The 23,140-nt window shown below is 30.6% G+C and overlaps 2 protein-coding genes across 5 annotated transcripts in view; one reads left to right on the top strand and one right to left on the bottom strand.

Annotated features, from left to right (window-relative positions):
* LOC106681010 (dorsal root ganglia homeobox protein) overlaps positions 1-16,225 on the top strand; it is a 118,618-nt gene extending 102,393 nt beyond the window's left edge. The window contains exons 8-9 of the mRNA XM_014421107.3: positions 8,074-8,180; positions 14,046-16,225. Of these exons, the coding sequence (XP_014276593.1) occupies positions 8,074-8,180; positions 14,046-14,263 (325 nt within the window). The 3' untranslated portion in view covers positions 14,264-16,225. The remainder of the gene's footprint in view (positions 1-8,073; positions 8,181-14,045) is intronic.
* A 973-nt stretch (positions 16,226-17,198) lies between these two features.
* Positions 17,199-23,140, bottom strand: part of cutlet (chromosome transmission fidelity protein 18 homolog) — an 86,770-nt gene continuing 80,828 nt past the window's right edge. For all 4 annotated transcript variants that reach the window (XM_014421096.3, XM_067052167.1, XM_067052165.1 and 1 more), the window contains one exon: positions 17,199-17,819. In XM_014421096.3, coding sequence (XP_014276582.1) covers positions 17,719-17,819 — 101 coding nt within the window. In that variant the 3' untranslated portion in view covers positions 17,199-17,718. The remainder of the gene's footprint in view (positions 17,820-23,140) is intronic.

Raw genomic sequence — 23,140 nt, 5'->3', positions numbered from 1 at the left:
AATTATTAAAAAAAAAAAAAAAAATTAATAGGGGTGGATAGCGCTGTATAAATAAGTATCTGTTGTTTGCTGCCCATCTAGGGTCCACCAAGGTTCATAAGGTGATTACCATTAATTAGGAGAAAACCTGTACTACCTCATTGTTGGACCATTTATAGCCGAGTGAGTCAAAGCGCCAACTTGCTCGTGACTACAGCGGCACCGATTCGAATCCGGCCTGTGGGGTCAACGTTTATTTCTGTAGTGGTTCCACGAAAAGAAAACTTGAAAAGTTTTTATTTTTTTTAAACAATTAAATAGTATTAATTAAATAGTCAGGCAACGCGAATTTATAAATTAGCTTTATTTATTTCCTAAACGAACTTCATAGATTGTCAAGACGAGGAGTAGAAGGTAGCATGCATGGTTGAAAATGCTTAAAAATAAAATTATATAAATTTTATAAAATATATAAATATTGTTAAATTATATAAATTATTAATTGATGCCAAGGTTTTGTTTAAGAAATGGTTAAAGCTAACTTACATGATAACATTATTTGAAAATTTTAATTCTATCTAAAAGATGTTAATATAAGAAATAAAGCTGGTTCTATGAAAAACTCCATAGTGAGTATATCCACCTTATCATCCAAATGCTACAAGTTTTACGTGTTATTTTTTTACGGCTCAGAGATATCTTCATAAAGCCATCTGAACACCAACCGATCAAACAATTAAAAATAATAAGTAATAAAACTGAAGGGTATATTTAACGATGACCACCCCCACCTCCACCCCCACTCCCATTACCATCAGGCAGTTAGAGACCTCTGTCCTTTGAGCTGCCACATCGGGTTAGGGCCCCAAGTGGTCTAATGAGCAATTCGATTTGTAGTGTCGTAGGGAGAGAGGAGCTTTTTTTCTCTGTCCTCTTAAATATTTGATAGCTATACCCGGGCTAATGCGGTTAACCAGATGCGGCCACGGCGATGCCACCCCATTAAGATAAAACTCTTCCATCCTTCCTAATTGGATCAAAGGGCCCGCCTTTGTCTGCCGGGGGTCCTCTGTGATCGGTGAACGTAACGCGTCAGGAGGCAGGTCGGCTGCAGATAGCAGATCTTAAATGGATAATGAGACTGTATCAATTTTCAAGAAGCGTTCGTTTGATGTCATATTTACAGGACTTGAATGAGGGCCACTACAGAAATAATCATAATAACAAAGCATTCCTATACCTTCAGTTAGGTTTTAACGATTTCGATTTATGTACCAAGGAATTTAGCAAAATTAGACAACATTAGAAAAAAACCGGAATAGGAAATGTATTTTATTCAATATAGATCATTTTAAAATTTTGACTTATACTACTTTTACCACCCCTAGATAGTTCAGTTATAAATCTCCTAGGTAGTTCATTTAATTGAATCTGAAAATAAATAGTCTAATTTAAAAAAAAAAAAATTACTACATCAATTCTAATGACGGAATGTTATAGCATATCTCCTTAAACATACTGGTAAGTTGTTACTGAAGTTATCTATAATAATGAAGCCTGTAGTAGATGTACGCTTTCCTCACCCAAACGGAATTCAAACTCCTTCAGAAAACATATTTATATAATCTTTATATTTTTAAGCACACAGAAGCAAGGAACGAAATATGCAAGGAGCCATATGCAGTGGAAGACACCCGACAACTATACCAAGATTGTTTATTTACAAATAACTTCATTAACAACTTAACAATATGTTTAAGGAGATATGCAATAACATTCCGTCATTAGAACAAATAGGTTTATCAAATTGAATGTATTGCATTTGACTGCAATTTGGATAATGTGAATAGAAAAAACTCGAAAGTGAATATTCTAGTCAGATGCTTAACCACTCGGCCACGACTGCTTGTGTTTTGTTTATCAGGACACCCAGGGCAATTGTAAAGCTGACCAAGCGGCAAAAGCTGCATCATTGATCTTTCTGACTGCTTAGATTGCCCTTACAACGACCTTTACCCTCTGATGTCAATATAAATATTAAATAAATGGCAGGAAACTTGGACCAACACAACAGAAAACCAATTAAGAGTACAGTACATCCATAGAAGACATCAACCCAAAGCTGCAGAGGGCACGAAGTAATACTGACCTAACTACGAACTGGACACACTCGACTAATCCACGAATACTTACTGTCAGGTACATCTAGACCAACATATAGACAGTGTAAAGTACCATTACCTGTTAAACACATACTGACAGACTGCAGGCAATTGATAAACACTAGATTACCATAACATTTGGCAACTTAATTAAACGATAACAGCCCTCATATTCCGGAAATATTGGATTACTTTAAGAAAACAGATATGTATGAATATATATAAGTAATTTGATTTATTTATATTTTTGTTACATCAATTAATGACTCTGTTATCGAGTAAAAATATTTATGTATATATTTTTCTTTTCTCTTTCAATTTTATTTTATTTGTGTATGTTTCTTAATATTGACTATTGATATGAAATCAGCTTATATATTTTAGTATGGGTATGATGGTAATAGGAATGTTTCCGAGAGGTCAGTCAAACATCACCTTCGCTGTGGATTGCTTATATAAGTATTATTTATTTTTTATAATTCGAATGGGAATCTATTACAGTTTTAACATGTGATAAAATTTAAATAAAATGTTATAGTGGTTAAACTAAAATGTTTTAGTTGAAAGTAATGAAACTATTAAATTTATAGTTAGTCAAAATTTTATATTGCTTAATGGGCTTACAAATTATTGAGGATGAAGGCTTATTGTTAACCTAATATTAGACAACAGGAATTGGCCGCCTACCTACGTTTTTCCCTTAGCTGTTGATATTTTGTTTAAGAATAACAAATACCATTAATGATCTTCTTGCACTATCCCTTGTATTTTCTTCAATTTAGTTTTCAATGGGTTTACTAATGATTAAATCCGAAAACTCTACCATACTTTGCCAGAATCATAAGCTTTCACTGTAATCTTACAGAAATTAAATAATCTATTTTGTACATCTCTATTCCGATTCTCATTAGTGTAAAACAAGGAATTGGTAACAGATTAAAAAAATATTCATAGAATGTAATTTTTTGCAAATTGTTGGAACAGGTTATAATGAAGGGAATGGAAGAGAGAAATATCTAGTTGTATTAGGACAGAAGACTCTAGTTGGCTAGACAGCATTATATGTAAATTGGAGGCTGGTATGCGGACGGGAGATCTAGACTAAGTCATTAACGAGTTAAGTGAGTGAGATGTGTCAAACATCTTTAGCCTCAGTGTAAATGGCGTTAGGCACGAGACTCAGGCAATGAGATGATTGCGGGATTATCTTCCAGACAGCGTGGGAGTCTGTCTCGAGGTCACTCCAGCGCCTGCACGAGGCAACAAACATCTTGTTTTTGTTCAGAAACATAATATTGGGCGATTATACACCAATAGAAAGATTTTGTTGCATATACATATGCCTCTCTGTTGCTTGCTTTGAGAACGAATAAAAGATTAAATAAGAACAATTGAAAGACTGATATCAATTATTGGATTTATATAATTTAAAAAAAATCGCGTACATTATTTTTATAATTTGGCAACATAAATTTCTTTTGAGCCTACAATGTTTTTGCTAATTCAAATTGTCATTTTTCAACAATGTCCAAAAATGCTAAAAAAATTATTCGTCGGTAGTAATATTTTTTTCTCATACTTCAGAAAGAGACAAATCGATAGACTTGAAAAAATATATATACTTCCTGTTGGGCCACCAGGAGCTCAGTGGTTAAGACACAGTCTTACCAATTTGATGTCTATTTACGGTGCCGGTTCGAATCCTGCTGGGATGTTTGACTTTTTTCATTGAGTGGCGGTCCCACAAAATGAAGAACTTTGACCCCCCAACCATGGTTAGGCAGTATAGGACTCCTTGGGTATAGTATAAGAGTCTTGGCCGAAAAAAAAATAAATAAATAAAAAAATAAATAAAAATAAACTTCCTGATCTACACGCAAATATGCTTTTTTTACTGGAAAAATCGGTCATAAAAAACAAATATTATTTTTTTTAGATTAAATAATCACTGGAAAGTATTTATCAATTCTGTGACAATAACTATTTAGGATTATAGTTAGATTATATAAACCTGTTTATATTTTTATTTGTTCATTAAATGTGGAATCAACTACTAAGGGATATATCCCTACACGATAAATAAGTGTAATATAGAGATGTACCGAACACAATAAAGTCAGTATTTTACAGTGGTTCAAACGTGTCAGATCTTATTCCTGCTTCTCTTTTTCTTAAGTTTTGCTTTCGCTGATACTTACTGATATATACAATCTGTCCGAAATTTTTTTAATCAATAATTTCTAAAGAGAAAGCATGAAATTGTACGGTAAATTTATTGACGGGAATTTCTTTATGGCTGAATTGTTGGTGCAATGCAGGAATTTCCTGTTAAGGTAAATTGTGGAGATGTAATACAGTAGGCAGAGGTAAGAGGGGATAGGCCCCTCGAAACGTCATTTTCCAAGCTAACCTGCCAGAGAGGGACTAATGGCGGAGATGTAGGCTCATTTAACTAGAGAAGGGCTATCAAATTAATTTATCGGGCGGATTAGTAGAGTTATCAGGTAGGGCAAGGGAATAATTCAGCGCCGCCTGTAGCGGGTTGGCTATTGTATATTAACCGTTGGCTTTGTGAATAGCGCCCCAAGTGGATGGCGCTTGAATATTCACTATCCCCGTGATGATGATGATGATGCAATCAAAAGGCCTGTAATCTGAGCTGGATCGGCTGATAAATAGGGTTGCGGTTCGGTTCTGAATCATGCACGGCTCTTTGATCAAGCGACTTCTTGCCAGCGAATCCACTCTCTTGCCGTTGTTAGCAATTTATGTCTCACTATGAGCTAATGGTATCGCCTCAGTCGGTTCTCTCTCAATTATTCCAAGACTTGTCTACTCGGAATAATTAATATCGTCGATAGTATCTAAACAGAATCCATTAAGTATCTAGGCTACATACGTTAATACAAAACTTTTTACCACTCAGCGATAACTAATTGAAGGGATATATATATAGGGTCCCTATCGGTAGTTCAGGTGCGTTATGCAAAAGTCATATTTTGGACACAATAAGTTTCAGCCTGGGCACTATCCAAACCATCATATCATCATATTTTTTTGTTAATTTTTATTTTCCTATAGTATTCCTTCAGAAAAACAAGTCATAGACGTGCATATAGTTTCACATTAATTATATTTTTATCATTTTGATGAAGATTCATAAGAAAAGAAATTGATGGCCTTCTTGACGAATGCTCTAAATTAACGTCCCAAAACACCTAGTGACTAGGTTCCAGCTATATCGACGCGTGTTCCGAACCGATGGAAGTAGAACAAGAGAACCTTTCAGAATAAACAATATTTAAACAAAATTTCACATTTGGACATGCACTCAGCGGCACCTTCTTAAGCTCCATTCCTAAAGCAGAGACGAGACAAATCCCTGACAACCTCTATACTCCTCCATTACTGTCCAAATGAAGTCTTTTAAAATGTTCCCTCCGAGACTCAGCCAACCCTTGTATATTTCATACGGGGCTTACAACCCCTCCAGCCCCCCGCCCACACACACGCAAAACAAACCCCTAAATATTTATTAACCCGAGAGAAAACCTGATACCATTGCGCTCTCAATCCCTATTTTTTTCCGCCGGCTTTTAATGTAAAACCCATTTCCCCGCCCTTCTATATAGATTAAATTCCCAGTTTTGCCTTGGGAAGATTTTCTTCTTTTTTTTTTTTACTTTTACCTCCTTCTCCCCCTTTTATCCATTTCCCTTTCCTTAAGAAGACGCATGCAAACAAATCTACTTACCCCCCACTCGATAAAAGAATATATACATTACGGTGCTCCCCACTCATCCACCTCCTTCAGTATAAATCTCCTTCCATTTATAGAATTTATTATTCCCGTTAGGGCTCAATTTCGTTGGGGTAAGTTGAAGGGATTTCCAGAGAAGGGAGATATTTCACTTATATAATATAGAGAGTATTCTTTGAATGGATTCATAACTTTATACTTTACAAATGATTAAATTAATAATATTTCACACGTAAAAAAATTGACATTTACATTCGATTTTTTTAATTCATTTGATTTTCCTTTATTGAAAATGTAACGTAACAGAATGTTTTTTTAATTTTAACTATGCATACTTTTTTATCATTAATATATCTAAATAATTATTAGGTATAAAGAGCTTTTTTTTTAATTCGATATACTTTACTAATCAATAAAAACAATAATAATATTTTTTATTCACTAATATAATATAATCTTCCACAATTAAGGGTAATAAGTAATAGCGTTTAAGAATTTATTCCATATATACAGACTAAGTTAAAGTATAAAGAAGAAAAAATATATATATATATATATAAATTTTTTTAGATGCTTAAATCTTAAATATTATGGTAACCAAATTTACCCATCAAAAATATATTTATTCATTGCCACTCTTAAGAATCATAGACTAATTTTCACCTCTAAAACTAAAATATTAATTTTGGAATTACTTCTACTATCGTTTTGATAATCTCCTATAAGTATACATATTATTTTATTTTGTTTTCAAGGAGTCTATAAACTTATTATTTTGACTCTTGATATCTTTTCTGACGTTTTTAATATTTCCATGGATGTTCTTTGTACAGTTCTTTTAGGTATTCTATTTTGAAACCATTTTAATCTGTTTTTATTGTTGTTCCGTTTTATAAAAACAATGGTGCACCATATAATTGAATCGGAAGAATTATATATATATCGTATAGCTCTCATTAAATCATTCCATTACTAAATTGAAAAGCAGCGACACTTTTGTGGCATGTAAATGAAATCGTTAGTAAGTCAGATTTTCTCTATTTTTCTCTTCAGGTTACGTTCAGTAGAAATAGCAGTTATAGAAAAATTTTCCCTTAACTAAAGTATTAACTCAGGTAGTTCTAACTCTTCAAAATAACCGGTTTTTGAATTAGATTGATCTCTAACTAAGTTGTTCGGTTAGTAGTTATTTTCATACAAACGTAATAATTTTGCAACAAAAAAGTGTCCAAAATAAAAATTATATCGTCTGAAAAAAAAATGAAATAAAATATAAATGAATCATATAAATAATTTTTAAATTCATCTGAGCATTATAAGAGGATAATGCGCATTAATTTTTTCACTCAGCATTATCTCTTTTAACCAAATGTTCCAATTTATGGATTTATTTTTAAATCTGTTTTATCTTAATTTTACGGGCCATTTAATATAAATATATAAATTGAATGAATTAATTTCTATAAAAATATTGCCAATATACCTTCCTTTTTAATAATTATTAATTTTTTTTCTCATATATTATTTAATGAAGTATTTAATTATCTTACTACAATTTTATTTTCAAAATATTATTGAACTACTATTCTTCAAGTAAAATTTTCATTTTCCGAGTTTATTGATACGAAACCAAATTTTCTTCGAATAAGAAATATAAAAACCTCTATGGGTGTTGGGAGAAAAGCAGTGAATCTAACAGAGGTTGTTTCGTACTCTGATCTTTTTTAAGTTCCTATCTAATAATTTTTGTTAATCCACTCATTATAGCCGAATATTATCTCTGTGATAAAAGCTATAAATCTCTATACATAGTATAGGTACTCATAGGAAAGATACATAAATTCTCCACATTTATGTAACGTGCATTTAGTAAATATTCTGTATAGTTTTCCATGGAAACCCGTTTCATTACTTTATTACACACACACACATTATATGTTACGTTTTTGTTCCTCCACAAAGCAGAACAAACTGTGTCTGGGTTTTTTTACACTCAACAGTCTTTTGAAATCATTATGTTGCGTGCAACTCATATTGAAAAAAAATTTCCATAATTTTCTTTTAGGACTATTTGAAATAATCAAAATAAATATCAATGAATATTTTTAAATACGAAATAGTTTATTTATTTTATTTATGTAATATGTTATAAAGGCTTACTTCCTGTTACAGTACGGCTGGAGGTTTCCGGCCTATAACGGAAGGAGGGATGACGTCACGAGCTCCAGGGCTTTTCTTCCCTCCACAGTTTCCGCCTCCGCTCTTCCCTGGTTTAAAAGGTAAATATTCTTGTAATTGTTATTGTTTTATTCTTTATATCAACAAAAATATCGTTAGTATTTAAAATTACAGTGTTGAGGTTTTAAATGAATGCAAAACAAAGACAGAAAACAATTGGCAAGAACCCGTCTGAAGAAACGAGATAAAATTAGGTACGTGTTTTTCTTAGAGGAAATAATACTATAAAAGTGAGAATTTCAGTTAAAATTCCGTCTGGTTTAGAGGTTTTTAAGGTTCATTGCAAATCTACAACCCGACTAGAATGAAAATTGATTTAGAGCAGTGATTCCCAAAGTGTGCGCGAATATTCAATTGAACAATACGGAAATTTTCTTGGAATTTCCAATTCTCGAATTTTTGCGCCAAAAATAGTATATACATACAAAATTTCAAGAATTGAACAACTTTCTAGTCCATATTTTTCTTTCCAGCCTGCATCTCTTGAAACGACTTGTGCGCAAGCACGGCTTCCCCGCCCATGCTTTAGTCACTAAAAGTACGAAAATAGTATCAGTCTTTAATTTTTCGATGTTAAATGGGTAATCGCTTTTAAAAAGGAATGTTTTCCAATTATTCAAAAAAGTAAAAAAAAAAAAAAGTGTATAAAGGGTAAAAATCCGATTATTTAGGAAGCCTCTGAAAAAGATTGGGTACCTCTGATTTAGAGGATTGAATGTTTGTGTTTGTATTATATTAGTGTTAGAAAAGTAATCTTGTGAGTTTTAACTTCTACCTCCCACAATTTATGTGGGGCAATTTTAAATCATTAAAGAAATAATTAGTATAATTAGATTAATTTTATTTATTCTTGTTTGAGAGTGGTTTAGTTTATTCTTAATTAAAAACTAATTTGATCCTTTTATTCTCTCAACTTTATTTTTTACAACTTTTCCCAGGAAAAGTTGTAACTTTTGAGGAAAAGTTGTAAAGAATAAAGTTGAGAGAAAAAAGGATCAAATTTGTTTTAAATTAAGTATAAATTAGTATTACTTTTCAAATAAAAATTAGGGTAAAATCTTTGGGACTATGCAATATATTTATACTTTTTTTTTTTATGTTTCAATATATTTTTTCTTTAGGAATAATTCATAAATATAATTAAAGTAAGAAAGCTTTGACTTTTACTCTATGTAGTAATATGCTTGCTAAAAACTTAATCTTTATATATCATTACAGCCAGAAAATTCAAAATCATTTTAATATTAAGGTTGAAATAAACCGTTGATCAATACAGGCGATCATAAATTTCAATAAATTTATCAGGGCGGCGTGGAGGCACTTACATTAAAGGGGTAAATTCAGAGGAGAGTGTAAGTTCGATTAGCTTTGAGAGTAAAGGTATATAATGCAATATGGCGGAGAGTCGGGAAGTGGGGTTATTAATAACAATTACCCAGACAATTTGGCTAATCCATCCAAGACACGGCGTAGCTAAATATATTTTGATTAAGTAATATAGATCTTGGTTGTCTTGTACAGCTCCCGTAATAAATACACATTAAGACCAGAGGATGCCTGATAAATCTTCGGGTGGCTCAGGTGGTCTCCAGACCAGCCGATGATCCACTTAAAGCTAACCAGTCCTAATGTTCTCACGTCCCTTCTCCGCTCGCAATAAGCGGCCTTATTGTTACCAATCATAATCCTTGGATTAACTTATTTAAGAAATAGAATAGATTTAAATGAATCATTTTCAAGTTCTATTGCATAAGTATTGCTGTTTCAAATTGAGCCAAACTTCGACAAATATACAAATAGTTTTATATTTCGAAAAGTTAGATTTTTTGAGTTTCGATCAGAAAATAATCGTTTCATTCACTAATTTGTCGGTTTTCATTAAAAAATCGGATACATAATAATGTCATGAAACTAACAATTAATACTTTCTTAAATAAAATAAATTGTATCCAATTAAGTCTCGAGTACTAAGGTAGTACCCAGGATCAAAACTAGGGAAGTGATAATCGTTCAGGTTGTGATATTTCAGCACGGAAAATATGAATGAAATCGAAATTTTAAGAAAATTATATATAGTATGAAGATAGTCCGGGCAGTCAATAAAAGTATCAAAATAGTAAAAGAAAACTATTTATGGTTCCAACGTTTCGCCCCACTTTGCAAGGCTAAATGAAAGAAGAAGATAAAAACATTTTAGAATTAACAGAACATTAAAATAAGAACATTTCAAAACAATTGTTATGTTTATAAAGTATATAAAAAGAAGTAATAACAGCAATATAAGGAAGCAGGTAGACTGGAAACAAGTTACTAAGTTATTAATAAATATAACCATGTGTTATAGAAGTTCTAAATATGTATCTAGACAAATAGATTGTAGAAGAACATTCATTAAAAATATTTATAAATATGTTAAAGAGGTAGATGTAAAAGGTAGAACAGATAGGTGAAGTAGATATAGGATATAGATATAGTAATATGTAAAAAGGGGATATTAGGAAAATTGATAAAGATAAACAATAAACATATGGGTAATTACCTGAACGACTGTAATGCAAAGAGCAACTGAGAGAAAAGGGGAACATCAAGGCCCTGTTTCATAATGAAAGCTAATTCCATTAGTTCAAAATACAAGTATAGAAACAACGTGTTAATTACCCTTATACCTATTTTTTTTCACAATAGGGAGAACTATTAGTGATTTTACAGAAGTTAATAAGTACTAAAGTACAAGTTACTATTCTACAAGCCAGTGTAATTGTATTAAGTTAAATCGACAGGACTAATAGTATTGGTTTGTACTTTATTATGAAACAGAGCCCAGGTACAGAAATGTGTCTCTCTCACTCTAACAAGGGTAAGATTTTTTTTTTTGTTTCGGAAAAGTTGTTTAACAATAAATAGTTTTTTTTTTTACTATTTTGATACCTTTATTGACCGCCATACTATCTTCCTACAATCTACTTCATACGGTCAACTATCTAATTCCAAAATTATATATAATTATGGCAGTACTTTATTAGTTTTTACAATGATTTGCTAGAAAAAAAAAAATTAACTTTTGATAAATTAATAATTTTCTCACTTCTAGAGGAAGCAGCTGCCCCATTTTTAATTACAGGTTAACTTAACACTATCATAGAATCATATTTTTTTTTTAACATTGTGTAATATAAAATAATATTTTGTGATTATAGTTTAAAGTAAATTTCTAATTGAAAATTTTTAATTTAAATAAAAAAGTGACGAAATGGGATGATTTGACTAATTTTATAGTTATGATTGTCCTTGAGGATAGCCAGATTGGTCGAAACGTTAGGCATTTAAAGTATTAACAAATATTATTTGGGATTTAATTATGGATGCAATTTATTTTATTTAAACAATAAAAACAATCTCGAACAAGTTATAAGGTTATCACACGGGCCAATTATTCCTATCTCGGACTGAAATTCTTTCCTTTAAGGGCTGCTAAGATATTATTTGTTCCATTATCCTTAAACATATTCCGATACATATAATCTATGGAATTATATATTGAAATACAATATTGTAGGTTTTTCTCTTTTTGGGCGAAATTGCAATTGGTTTTTTAATTTCTGTATTCAGTTTTGAAATAATTAATTTGATTTAAACTAGGTTTCTAATTTTAAATTAATATTCTGGTTGAATAACAGTTTATTGTCTAACGTGACTCCTAACTATTTTATGAATTTAGTAAAAGTAATAGGAGTATCATTTAAAACTATATTCGAGGGAAGTATAGTTGATCGTTTTGTGAAAATTATAGCTTCTGTTTTTCAATGATTTGATGTAGTCCCCATTTTTTAAATGTTTTATTTGTTGTGTAAATTAAACAGTTTCTTTTAGTCTGCTAAAGTGTAAATTCTATAAGAAGGGCAAAGGGGTTATATTAAAATTTTTAAGATACGGATAGACGTTTATGAAAAAATTGAATAATACTTGGACTTAAGCAAGATCCATGCGGAAGACGGACCAAGATGTGGTCATGTTGAGGAATTGAAACTGTTATTTCTACAAAGATAATAACGTGTTTATATTATGTTAATTCCAACATCAAAATGATCAGCGAGTATTTATTAAAGGCTTCTATGTATACATGAATTCTTAAAATTCATGTGTAAAATTAGTTAGTAAACAAGCTTAAATTAAAGCAGGTTCAACCAAGACATGAGGTAATTTCTTCTGCTGCCTAAGTAATATCCAAGTCGGTAAGTTAAATTCAAATCCCGCAAAGCCTCCTACTTCACCATCCAACTTTATTGGAGGCCGTTAAAATATCGCATCAGGTGCCTGCTACAGAGGGAGGCCACTCCGTCAATTCCAATACAATTTGAGACTGTGGAAGTTTGAGACTTGAAGGAAAAGTTGGCGAATCGGGTTAAAGTTGTTATTGCACTCCTGCTAAGTGGTGGGGTGTGGTGTAATCCCGTGTGTCGCATGCTCTCAGCTCGTAATCCGATTGGTCCAAACTTGAGGAGTGGGGTGGGGCGGGGGTTGTATTAACATGACAAACACTCCTCACCGTCCTAATCCACCCACTACAGCCAATTACTTAATTCTATTAGTTATTTAAGTCCTCCCTCTATCTTTCCTAACATGACTTCGTCTATTATTAATGAATCTTTATTTCAATTAGAACAGGGAATTTGTCCAATAAAGGTTAATAAATAAATACAGTTTCATATGAATTATTACAATAATTATATTTGAAGCCATGTTTGAGGGCTTCAAATATAATTATTGTAATAATTCACCGAATCAAACTATTTAATAATGGATTATTTTTGTCAAATCCCATAAAATTATTATCTTTATTTCATACATTTATCAACATTTTGCGGAGCTATTCCAACATCTTCAGGATCAACAATATGAAATAAGTTTACGGTATTATAAAATAAATACCTTTGTTTCAGTGTAAAAATTGCTTTTTTTAGCAATATTTGCTAACAACAGCAAACTTCTATGATCTATAAATTAAAACGAATCCATGAAGTATGTACCTTTGCTTCAAGAAAGATTGAATAGTTTATCATAGATATGGATAAAAACTCAAGAACTCATATAAATAGATATTTAAAAACTAACTCATGATGTTTCCAATCAAAATTTTTAATGTAAGCTATTTATCAAATATTAAATAAATTAATTATTTTAACTATCGAGTTGTTTGTAACATCAATTTGTTTAGAAAATCATATTAAGAACCTCATTTCCAATCGGGAGGTACCCTATCTTGAATTTCCCGGGGTTCCCACTTATTTATAGGCAATCCTACTCTTGTAGGATTCCAAAAGTCCCCGAAGCTTTCCTACGTTAACTGGTTATTTAGATATTAATTTCAAATTTCGATTTTGCTTATAAATTATGTATTATGTATTATGTAAGTCCAGTCTGTCTTAATGACAGAGAATCATATTGAATGTGGAAGATCATATCTTGCGACATAATTCAGTCCATTAAAGAGCTCATACATGGCACAAGTTTGGCCACCCAAGTTAATCAAAGGTGGTTAGGGAGATATCGATTACCTTGAAAATGTATATAAATATAGCTAATAAGGTCGCAACCCTCAATAGGTTTACACATTACCCTCCCCCATCCCCATACATCAATTTTATCGCTCAATCAGTCCACAAATACTCAACATTAACACCAATACAAAACGTTCCACCTAAACCAGTACAGACGGTCGTACCTTTTAAGAGAAACTTTATATATTACTTAAGCAGGATCGTGGTTTGTTGAGGGTATACAGTCATTCCTTTTGCCAAGTATCAGTATACATTGTTATATATTTAAATTTAAGATATGTAGTATATCATGGTACTGTCATAATTATTCTCCGACTCCTAACTAAACTCAATATTTTCCTCCCCCAGGTCTGTGCTCTTGCTGTCCTGAAGATCGTGGAGGCAGTTCCTCGGTTGCCGAACTGCGACGGAAGGCCCAGGAACACTCGGCAGCTCTCCTCCACAGCTTGGCTTCCTTCCACAGCCTCCCGTTGCTGCCATCCTTGTCCAGCCTCCACGCGGCGCTCCAAGCCAAAGCGCCCCAACCGGAGCCTCCTTCGACGCCACCGCAGCAGCAGCGTCACTGAAGAGGGTGGTAAAGCGGCTCTTCATCTAACATCAGTAGTGACTGTAGATATTTCAAAAACCGAAGCATTGTCAGCACGGAGGATGAAAGCGGTTTAGAAATCTTTTAGAAAACTCAAAATCAGTTAGTTATTCATGGTGGAACCAATGTAATAGCAATAACCATATTAAGATTCATGTAACCATATTCATGTAAATATATAAATCAAAAGCCATAAAATAACAGCATATTTAAAAATAAATTGATCAAGAATTATCAATCTTCAGAGAATGCAGTCCAGCAATTAATTTACTATTATATGTTTCCATATTCTAATCGTCCATAAATCTAAATTTATCTGTGGCATCGTCTTAGATTTCATTTTAAATTGAATAATTATTTATTTCCTTTCTTAAATTGTTGTTAACTCGCATTATAATAAATGATTACCACTAAATAAGATCTCAAAAAAATGTAGGGTGGAGAGAGGTAACTGCAGATAGGTTGAAAATACAGAAGTTACTTGAAACATTGATGCATCAAGAATCCTGGTATTGAAAACTCTTAGTCTTTTTACAGCAGAATTAAGTCTTATATTTGCATATTACGTTTTCCAGACAGTTAGATGTATTTTTAAAACTAGAAATCATCAAAAATTGAGTTAAAAAAATATTATAGCATTCTGTTTTTGTTTTGTTTTTTTCAGTGGTATTTTTTTTGCTTTTAACCCATCAACAGCTATTCAGTCCTTTACACCTTTTACCCTATTGGGTGGGATAACATTGTAATCGACAAAATTATGCATTAATTAATTTTAATAAAACACTGAAATACTGTTTTCTAAACAGGAATTATTTATAAGTCAAATCTTGACCTATTTAAATCAAATAATTATTATTTTATTTTATGCAACATCATAAGTAATGGAAACGAAAAATCTTATTAATGCTCAAGTCTGCACATCTCAAAAAAATTTTTTAACAATATAAAGACAGTACACAACTCTAAACAATTAAACATAGACCAATCAAACATGGAGGAAGCATAAGAACAGTTTATCAAAACAACTAAAAAAAAAATATTATCATTTAGGTTCACTATTATTAATTTTTGAAAAATGTATAACTCTGTCTTCATTACTGAATAATACCAAATTTATTGAGCCAAAAAAAAAAAAAAAAGAAATTAAAATTAACAAAACCAAAGATGAAAATAACCAACCAATATTAATCTAATATACAATCATGTTCTTAATGTAAGGATATATTATGAGTAAGATATGTAGATATTGTATCGCTTGAATTGTAAATAATATTATGAGCCGAAGTAACTAATTTGTGATGGCTGACGTTACCAGACAATATCAATATGTACAGATTACAAATATGTATAACAATTAAAGAAATTGTCTGTAAACCAATATATCAGTAAAATCTTTTTCTATACATTAAAAAACAACTTAATGATTAAGGAGTTAGTGATTAAATTCTATAATTTGATGTGGATATTTAATAAATCAATAAAAATAGTACAGGATAGCAAAATTGCATTTTTAGTTTTTAAAAAATGTATATTACTTCATCATAATGCTAGATAACACATCTAATGAAGAAGCGAAATAGTCTGTGTAAATATTGATTTAGAATCTTATAAACTAAACATATATCGTTATAAGGGATAATTGTTAATTTATTATTTTTGTTAATGTTAATTAATAGTTTTAATTATTAATAACAAATGTATATTATTCAAATTGTATTTAGTGGTTATGTATATTATTAGACTGGCCATGTGCAATGTTTTGCTTAGATTTAAAGAGGTTATTCTGATTTCGAGGAGCCTTTCAACTACTATCAAATTAAATTGTTAGATTAAAAAAGTCCAATCTATATACCAAAGATATGTATATAATATATTAGAGACAATATGTCGAGATATGATGAGATATAAATCATGTATTAATAAATACTCAATATAAAATAGAAGAATCTTTAAAAAATATATATGTGTCAATTATTATTACTCTGCCCCATTCAATGTGATAAGACATTGTAAACATGTTCAAAATTTTAAATATATTACTAATATAATTCATCATAAGCAATTAAACACAAAATAATGGACATCAATATTTTGTAAACTGGTTTCCAATTCTTAACTAAATTACTGTTACAAAATATAATATACACTAGCAGATATTTTTTAAATATTTGGGAAAACATTTGTACATGAAAATATATTTAAAACTAGTTTTAATGAAAATTAAGAAAATGCAGAAGATTCCAAAATAACAAACGAAGAGTAAAATATAAAAAATAAAGAAGAGAATAATAAATCCGAATAACATATTAAATAAATAATAACTACATATTAACTAAATCAGAAGAAACAAAAAAACATTAAAAAATATGATAGCATAAGAACAAATAGTACGGAACTAAAATTGTCATAAAGACTAATTAATGTTTTAAAGATTTATCATAAAAAAAAATACTTTACAAAGAAATCAAAAGTAAATAATACTAATGAGTAATAATAATGAAAAAAAAAGGCAATAATAAGATACAAATTTCGGGCAAATTAACATATATATTTTAAGGTAACAAAATATCATACACAAGATATAAAAATAAAAAATATACAAACATAACAATTACTATTAATATTAAACAATGATGGTATTAAGTGTGATCTAATTTAAAAAAATATTAAACAAATTATTCAATTTTTTTACAAGGAGGTAAGTACATTTACAATGCAATAAAAGGACATTGGTATTTAAAATTAATTTAATCCTATTTGTTTTCTCAAAGCTAAAAATTGCATGTTAAACTACAATAAGCCAAAAATGGTTGTTTGCAATAATAGTCTCTATAAACAAAATATTAATACAAGAGATGCATACATAATCAAACAAGTTTATAATTGTTATATATTTTAAAATTGAAATATTAGGAACAGATATTTTGTTAAAAAATATAATAAGCTCGCTCATTTTGCTATACTAATTTAAATTATCAAAGAATTCAAGTTATTAAAAAAATTAAATGTCAAACAGTTATTTTGAGAAAAATCGATGAAATCTAATTTTAGTGTATTTATTACTGTGACTATTATATCATTTTAAGCTTAAACAACGGTCATTGGCATTTTCGCGTTCTAAAACTGAAGCTAAATTCCAATTTTCATTGCAACCCTTGGCCTCCGACTAAAAAATAAAAAATGAGGCGTTCAATCCTAAAATATGGTAAATGAAAATATTTGTTAGTTAAAATTTTTTATGTTCAACCAGGAGTCCTTTCCATAAATTAGTATCAACTTTACTCTCTTTAAACAAATTAATTTCCTAACGAATCTTTCAGCAATTTATGAAAAGAGCCTAAAATTCTGTGATGCCGAAAATTCCAATTCTTAAAAACAATTTTATCGACCTGCTTCACTAGATACACATTACATAAACATAAAGTATGCACAATATCACATTAAATCCGCCATGTAAACATTTTTTCTCACAGCGTTGTTGTAGCCTTCTTTGAAGTGGAACCAAACCTCGCTTTTGACGATATCGTCGGTCTTGGCTGTAAACATAAAAAAAAACAAATATTAAAATCTTATTCTTTGTGATTATCAAAGAAAAAAAATCAACAAATGAGAAGAAATGCTAGAGGTAGATTATACGGTAATATTCAAGTTTTTATTTCGTGGGACCATTACAAAATAAAAGTCGTTTTCTTATATCAAGTACAAATTTTCACAGATTCATGGTATGTAATACCAGTTTTTTAGCACAAGAATCAGAAACCATCATCATATATATACGGTGAGTAACAAATATCATATTTCTATTCATTTAGTATAAAAACATCATTTTTTTTTTCATATCCCTCTGACGAAACAAGTTATCGAGTAGGTTGGTCGATATACGATATGTCACAATCTCACAAGAGGAGATCATACAAACCAAAAAAGGCAATCCTTACCCGCCAGGCACGCCCAGCTAAGACCCTCAGGGAGCGAAGGTCCTAAATCACTTTTGAAATATTAGCTTAAATCGGGAAGAGGAGACTTTAAGATAATTAAATCGAGCAATATTTGAAAAGCGCCTAAAATTGAAAAAACGGCGTGAAACCCTCCACTCTTGCCCTCTGTGGTAGCCTTACTTATCCGATTTCTTAAACAGACAATTACAGCGAGTAGGTTGGTCGATGGTAATTGGTTGGAGTAGGCAATCCTTCCCCGCTTCATAATAACATTAACAAACGACAAACGATCAACGCACTGAGATAGACCAGCGGAAACAGAGCCTTCTTCTTTCTGTGAAGAATACTAAAATCCCGAAATATCATTAAAAATCTGAAGCTGAGGGAGTACAGCGCTGTGATAAAGCCAGCTCTGATGATCTGACTACGAGACTTGGAATCTATCAGGGACCCTTGAAAGCGGGAAGATTTTAAAGGAAAGTCCTCCGTAATATTACAGGAACTATCTGGAATCAAAGCCTTGAGACATGGAGGAGAAGAACTAATAGTGAACTGCTTACAGTGATGATGTGGTCAGCCAATATCCCATGATATGAAGGCAAGGGGGGGGGTAAAGATAGGCGGAACATGTGGCTCGAAGAAATCCATCAGGACGCCTTACACAACAATGAAGCCAGTATAGTTGGCAAGAGACTACGTGGGGCACTAAAAGTCAGATGGATAAACTGAATCTACAAAGATGTGTAAGATCTGCAGTAAGAAAGCATTAGACCAAGACAGGCTGGTTTGGGTGGCCAAAGGTCTAAAAGCTCTGTACAGCCAACCAAATTTTTTTTTTTAATTTTTATGTTTGCAGCGCCTACGATTCGGATTCGTGACGGACCCAAGGAAAATACCTCAACCTTTCCACTCTAGCTAGAACAGGTGACCATTAGGATAACCCATCTTTTCTGCCCTAAGTTGGAAAACATAAGGATGTTAAACTAAAAAAAAAAAAAAACTAAAGCATACAAAATCGAAACCATATATAAAATAGAAATAGATATAAATAACAGCGCTATAGTGAGAACAGTGGATGGGACAGAAATCTAGAATAGATAACTGAACCCAGATTGAATTCAATTGGAATAAACCTTGGCCATAAACAACTTAATCGTATTTATTTATCTCGCAAAATGTTTACGTCAACAAACATCAGGGGCGATGAGACGGATTTTTTTTATTGGATTAACCATGACGTATTTAGGATCGACTTATGACAAAAAAAAAATTATTCCAGAAGCCTCATAATAACAAAGCAGTAAACAGAATACAATAAGTGGATAGGCGGTTGCTTCAAAGACAACTTGGAGAGTAAGCAAGATGCTCAATTAATTATCATTAGGTGTAACACTATCATAGACGGTACTCATGTTGGACCGCCGATTTCAATGCAACGTTTTATAATAGTTTGATAAATATTAGGCAAACGTATGAGGTTTCTAGGAGCCGACAAACAAATATTTTACATAATTTTCGATTTTGGTGATACGAGTTCGAAAAATGTTATACATATCTACGAAGTTCCTTCCTGATGCGTTTAATGAAACGTTTCAGAAGTTCTTTTTTAAAGGAGTAAAACCTTTTGGTCATCAACAACTATGGCCACGCACTCAAGCAAGCATGCACAAACTCAATCATTCTCATGATTAAGAATAATACAATTAATTACGGACTAATAATACAAGCAATATTGAAATGAAATTACGTTTCCTCCCTTACAAAGGCGTAAAATCTAAAATACAATCAGCTTTGATGTGGATGAAATTATAAGGTAGTAAATAAATATTCACTATAAATAAACTCCAAAAATTTTGTAAGAAAATTCGTTGATACGAAATAAATATTGATGAAAACCTGTAAGAATATTTTTTTAATTTTCCTTAAAACACAGTTGATGAGTTTTCGTTATCTCTTATACATTTAATGTGATCAAAAATCTTTTTCTCTAAATCTGCATGAAAAAATAAATATAGATTGGTACATTATAACCATTAAGTACACGTAGACAAAAGACAGAATACTATCATAAAAAATAATTCTAAAATTATGTGTAAAATATTTTTCCTCAACTCCTAGGACACATTGGTAGACATGTAAAATATTTTTTCGAACTAGAATTAAAAAAACAACATAGAAACCAGTGATCCCACGTGTGAATCGATTTAAAGTCACACGTTTTTCCAGTCGCAAAAAAAGAATTTTTTTTTTTAATACAAATGCACACACGACAAAAAACATACAGAGATTAAAAGGTTCCAAGTCCTATTTTTGTTGGGGTACACATTGGGCATTCTATGCAATATAGCGGAACGAAAATCAATCTAAATGAATTAATTATTTTATTTTTTTAATCTGTGCTTTTTTAAATGAAAAAATCATTATAATTTAGAAATATTTTAGAAGATATTTTATCCCAGAAATTAAAAACAAACACATAAATAAAACTAAACTATTTTTCTGAAACGATTATTTATTAATGAAATACATAAAACCAAACAAAGTAATAAATATATTAATAAATTAACTTATTATAACAATTCATGTAAAAACAAGATTATAATGGCATCGTTTAATTTGTCTCAGTGGCCTTCGTTATGACTGCTGCTACTTGCAATATTGCCGTAATCATAGATCTATAATACGTATAAGTTTCAAAACTATTCTTTAGAACAGTTGATTTTTTTTAGAGGTGACTGTCTGGCATATGACATCACTGGATGAGAAGATATTGACGAATTGTGATAAATATCTTCATTTGTATGAAGATCTTTATCGTCATCAAGATAGCAACTGAAATGGAAAATATTGTGTAAATGATTACTATGCAAAATTATGCAACTGAACTTGGTGAATACGCGAAATGCATGACTGGCATATACAGAAAGTATGAATGTTCTGAAGTTCAGAGAACGTAATATCTTTTTTATAATTCTCATTAATTTCAATTTATACTCAACCAGCTGACCCGGCAATGCTTTGCTCTCACTATATTTTTTTTTTTGATTGATAGATTTATTTATTGATAGATATTACAATCTGCCACACAGTTGTGAGCAATAGGTAATAGTGATGGATGATCTCATACATACTAAAATAAAAAAAATAAAAAATCAATAAAAATAATAATAATAAAAAAACAAAAACTCTCTTAAAATATATACAAACAAAAGAATAGACAAGATGAACATAATCAAACTATCTGTCTCACTATATTTGAGGATGTAAATAGGTTTAATGAACACAATTGATAATTTGATATAAATTATTGTGTTTTGTTAAAATTAAACATTTAGAGATACTTTATTATTATGGTTTGGTAACATAACTTGAACCAATCAATGCTATTAAAAAGGAGCGAAACAGAAATGTTTATTAAAAAATATAAATAACTTCAAAATTACTCAACCAATCTACACCAAACTTTGCAATGGTTTAAGTAAAGCAAATCATAATAATAATAAGTAACACTAAGATTTAGTAACATAAATAGTTTTTGAATAGCATCTCTCACTATTAGTACTATATTCAAACAACTGAGACTGGTCATCCGATCCATATCAGCCATATCAAAGAATGGTAAAATATTATTTAAGGAGTGAAACAAAGTCCAGTAATTTAAAAGTTTATTGTAGAAAACAATTCTACCATTACCTTACATATATATGTGTGTGTGTGATAAGACGGTAACTATGGTAACGTATTTGATAATAACTTTTTTTTTCTGATTATAAAAATAATTTCATCCATTATCTATATATATTATTTATCATATTCTCATTGATATACTACATGAAAAATGAATAGTTTTAAATAATAACCATCTCTGTATTTCAATATTAGTACTATACAACAAACGATTCGGAACGACTGACCTATCAAATTGTAGTAAAGGATTTTTTAGGAGTGAAACAAAGTTGATATTCATTTTTAGCACCTCGAGAAACCCTTAAAAGCGAATTTTCGAAAAAATCTAAAAATAAAATTTTTTTGGTCCAAAGTATTGTAAATTGTCAGGGGACTAAACCCCCGGATTATTAATTGTTAATAGCAAATCTAATTGTTATAACAAACTATGTAATGACCACCAAGGTCATCTGGTAATAAAATAATATATACATAAATTATTTAATATCCTGAACATATTTTTTCTCAATCAAATAATACATTAAAAAATCTTAAGAAATTAAAATGGTGTAGCATTACAAAATAGAAAATTAATTTTCCACATTTAAAGAAGGCACTTATACTTCAATAAAAATGCAACAGCGAATGCAAATGTTATTTCAAACAATACAAAGGGAGTGCACCGTGGAGATTATAGCTTTATCCACGCCTCGATTTTTTCCATTTAGAACTTAAGTCCTCACAATTCGGATTTTATTTCATTTATGATTCAACCGGGAGGGGTTTTTACCCTTTTTGTTCCTTTTAACACATCAAAACCTGCATTTTTTATCAAAATAAAAATGTTTCAATTTGAAAAAAAAAAAAAGGCATCCAAATGGGTTTTTAATAATGGATGCACTTTGGCAGACAAGCCGGTTTGTACACTTGTCTCTCCTACGCCGATAAAATAATGTATGACTCCATCAATCCATCGAGGCAGAAACTAAACTAACTTATAAACTGAAAAACACTCCCTATTTAAATTTTCCTCGTCGAATGAATTTAGAACATTCGCTGTAAGGTATTCTTTAAAAATAGTTTGTTTTTTTTAAACTATTTATTTATTGCTATTTACAACTGTATTTACATAGAAATACATCTAGTGAATTTGATGTAAGATCAAAATAGAGTGATACAGGCATGTAGAGAAACTACCCTCTGGCATTACTCTAATTTTAAAAATAATATCTACTTTTTATTATATTATTATA

The sequence above is a fragment of the Halyomorpha halys genome, unplaced genomic scaffold (assembly GCF_000696795.3).
Source record: "Halyomorpha halys isolate HHAL.00 unplaced genomic scaffold, Hhal_1.1 Scaffold303.1, whole genome shotgun sequence".
In the NCBI taxonomy this organism is placed as follows: domain Eukaryota; kingdom Metazoa; phylum Arthropoda; class Insecta; order Hemiptera; family Pentatomidae; genus Halyomorpha; species Halyomorpha halys.
The sequence above is the reverse complement of the archived record's forward strand: the minus strand, read 5'-3'. Positions and strand labels throughout refer to the sequence as shown.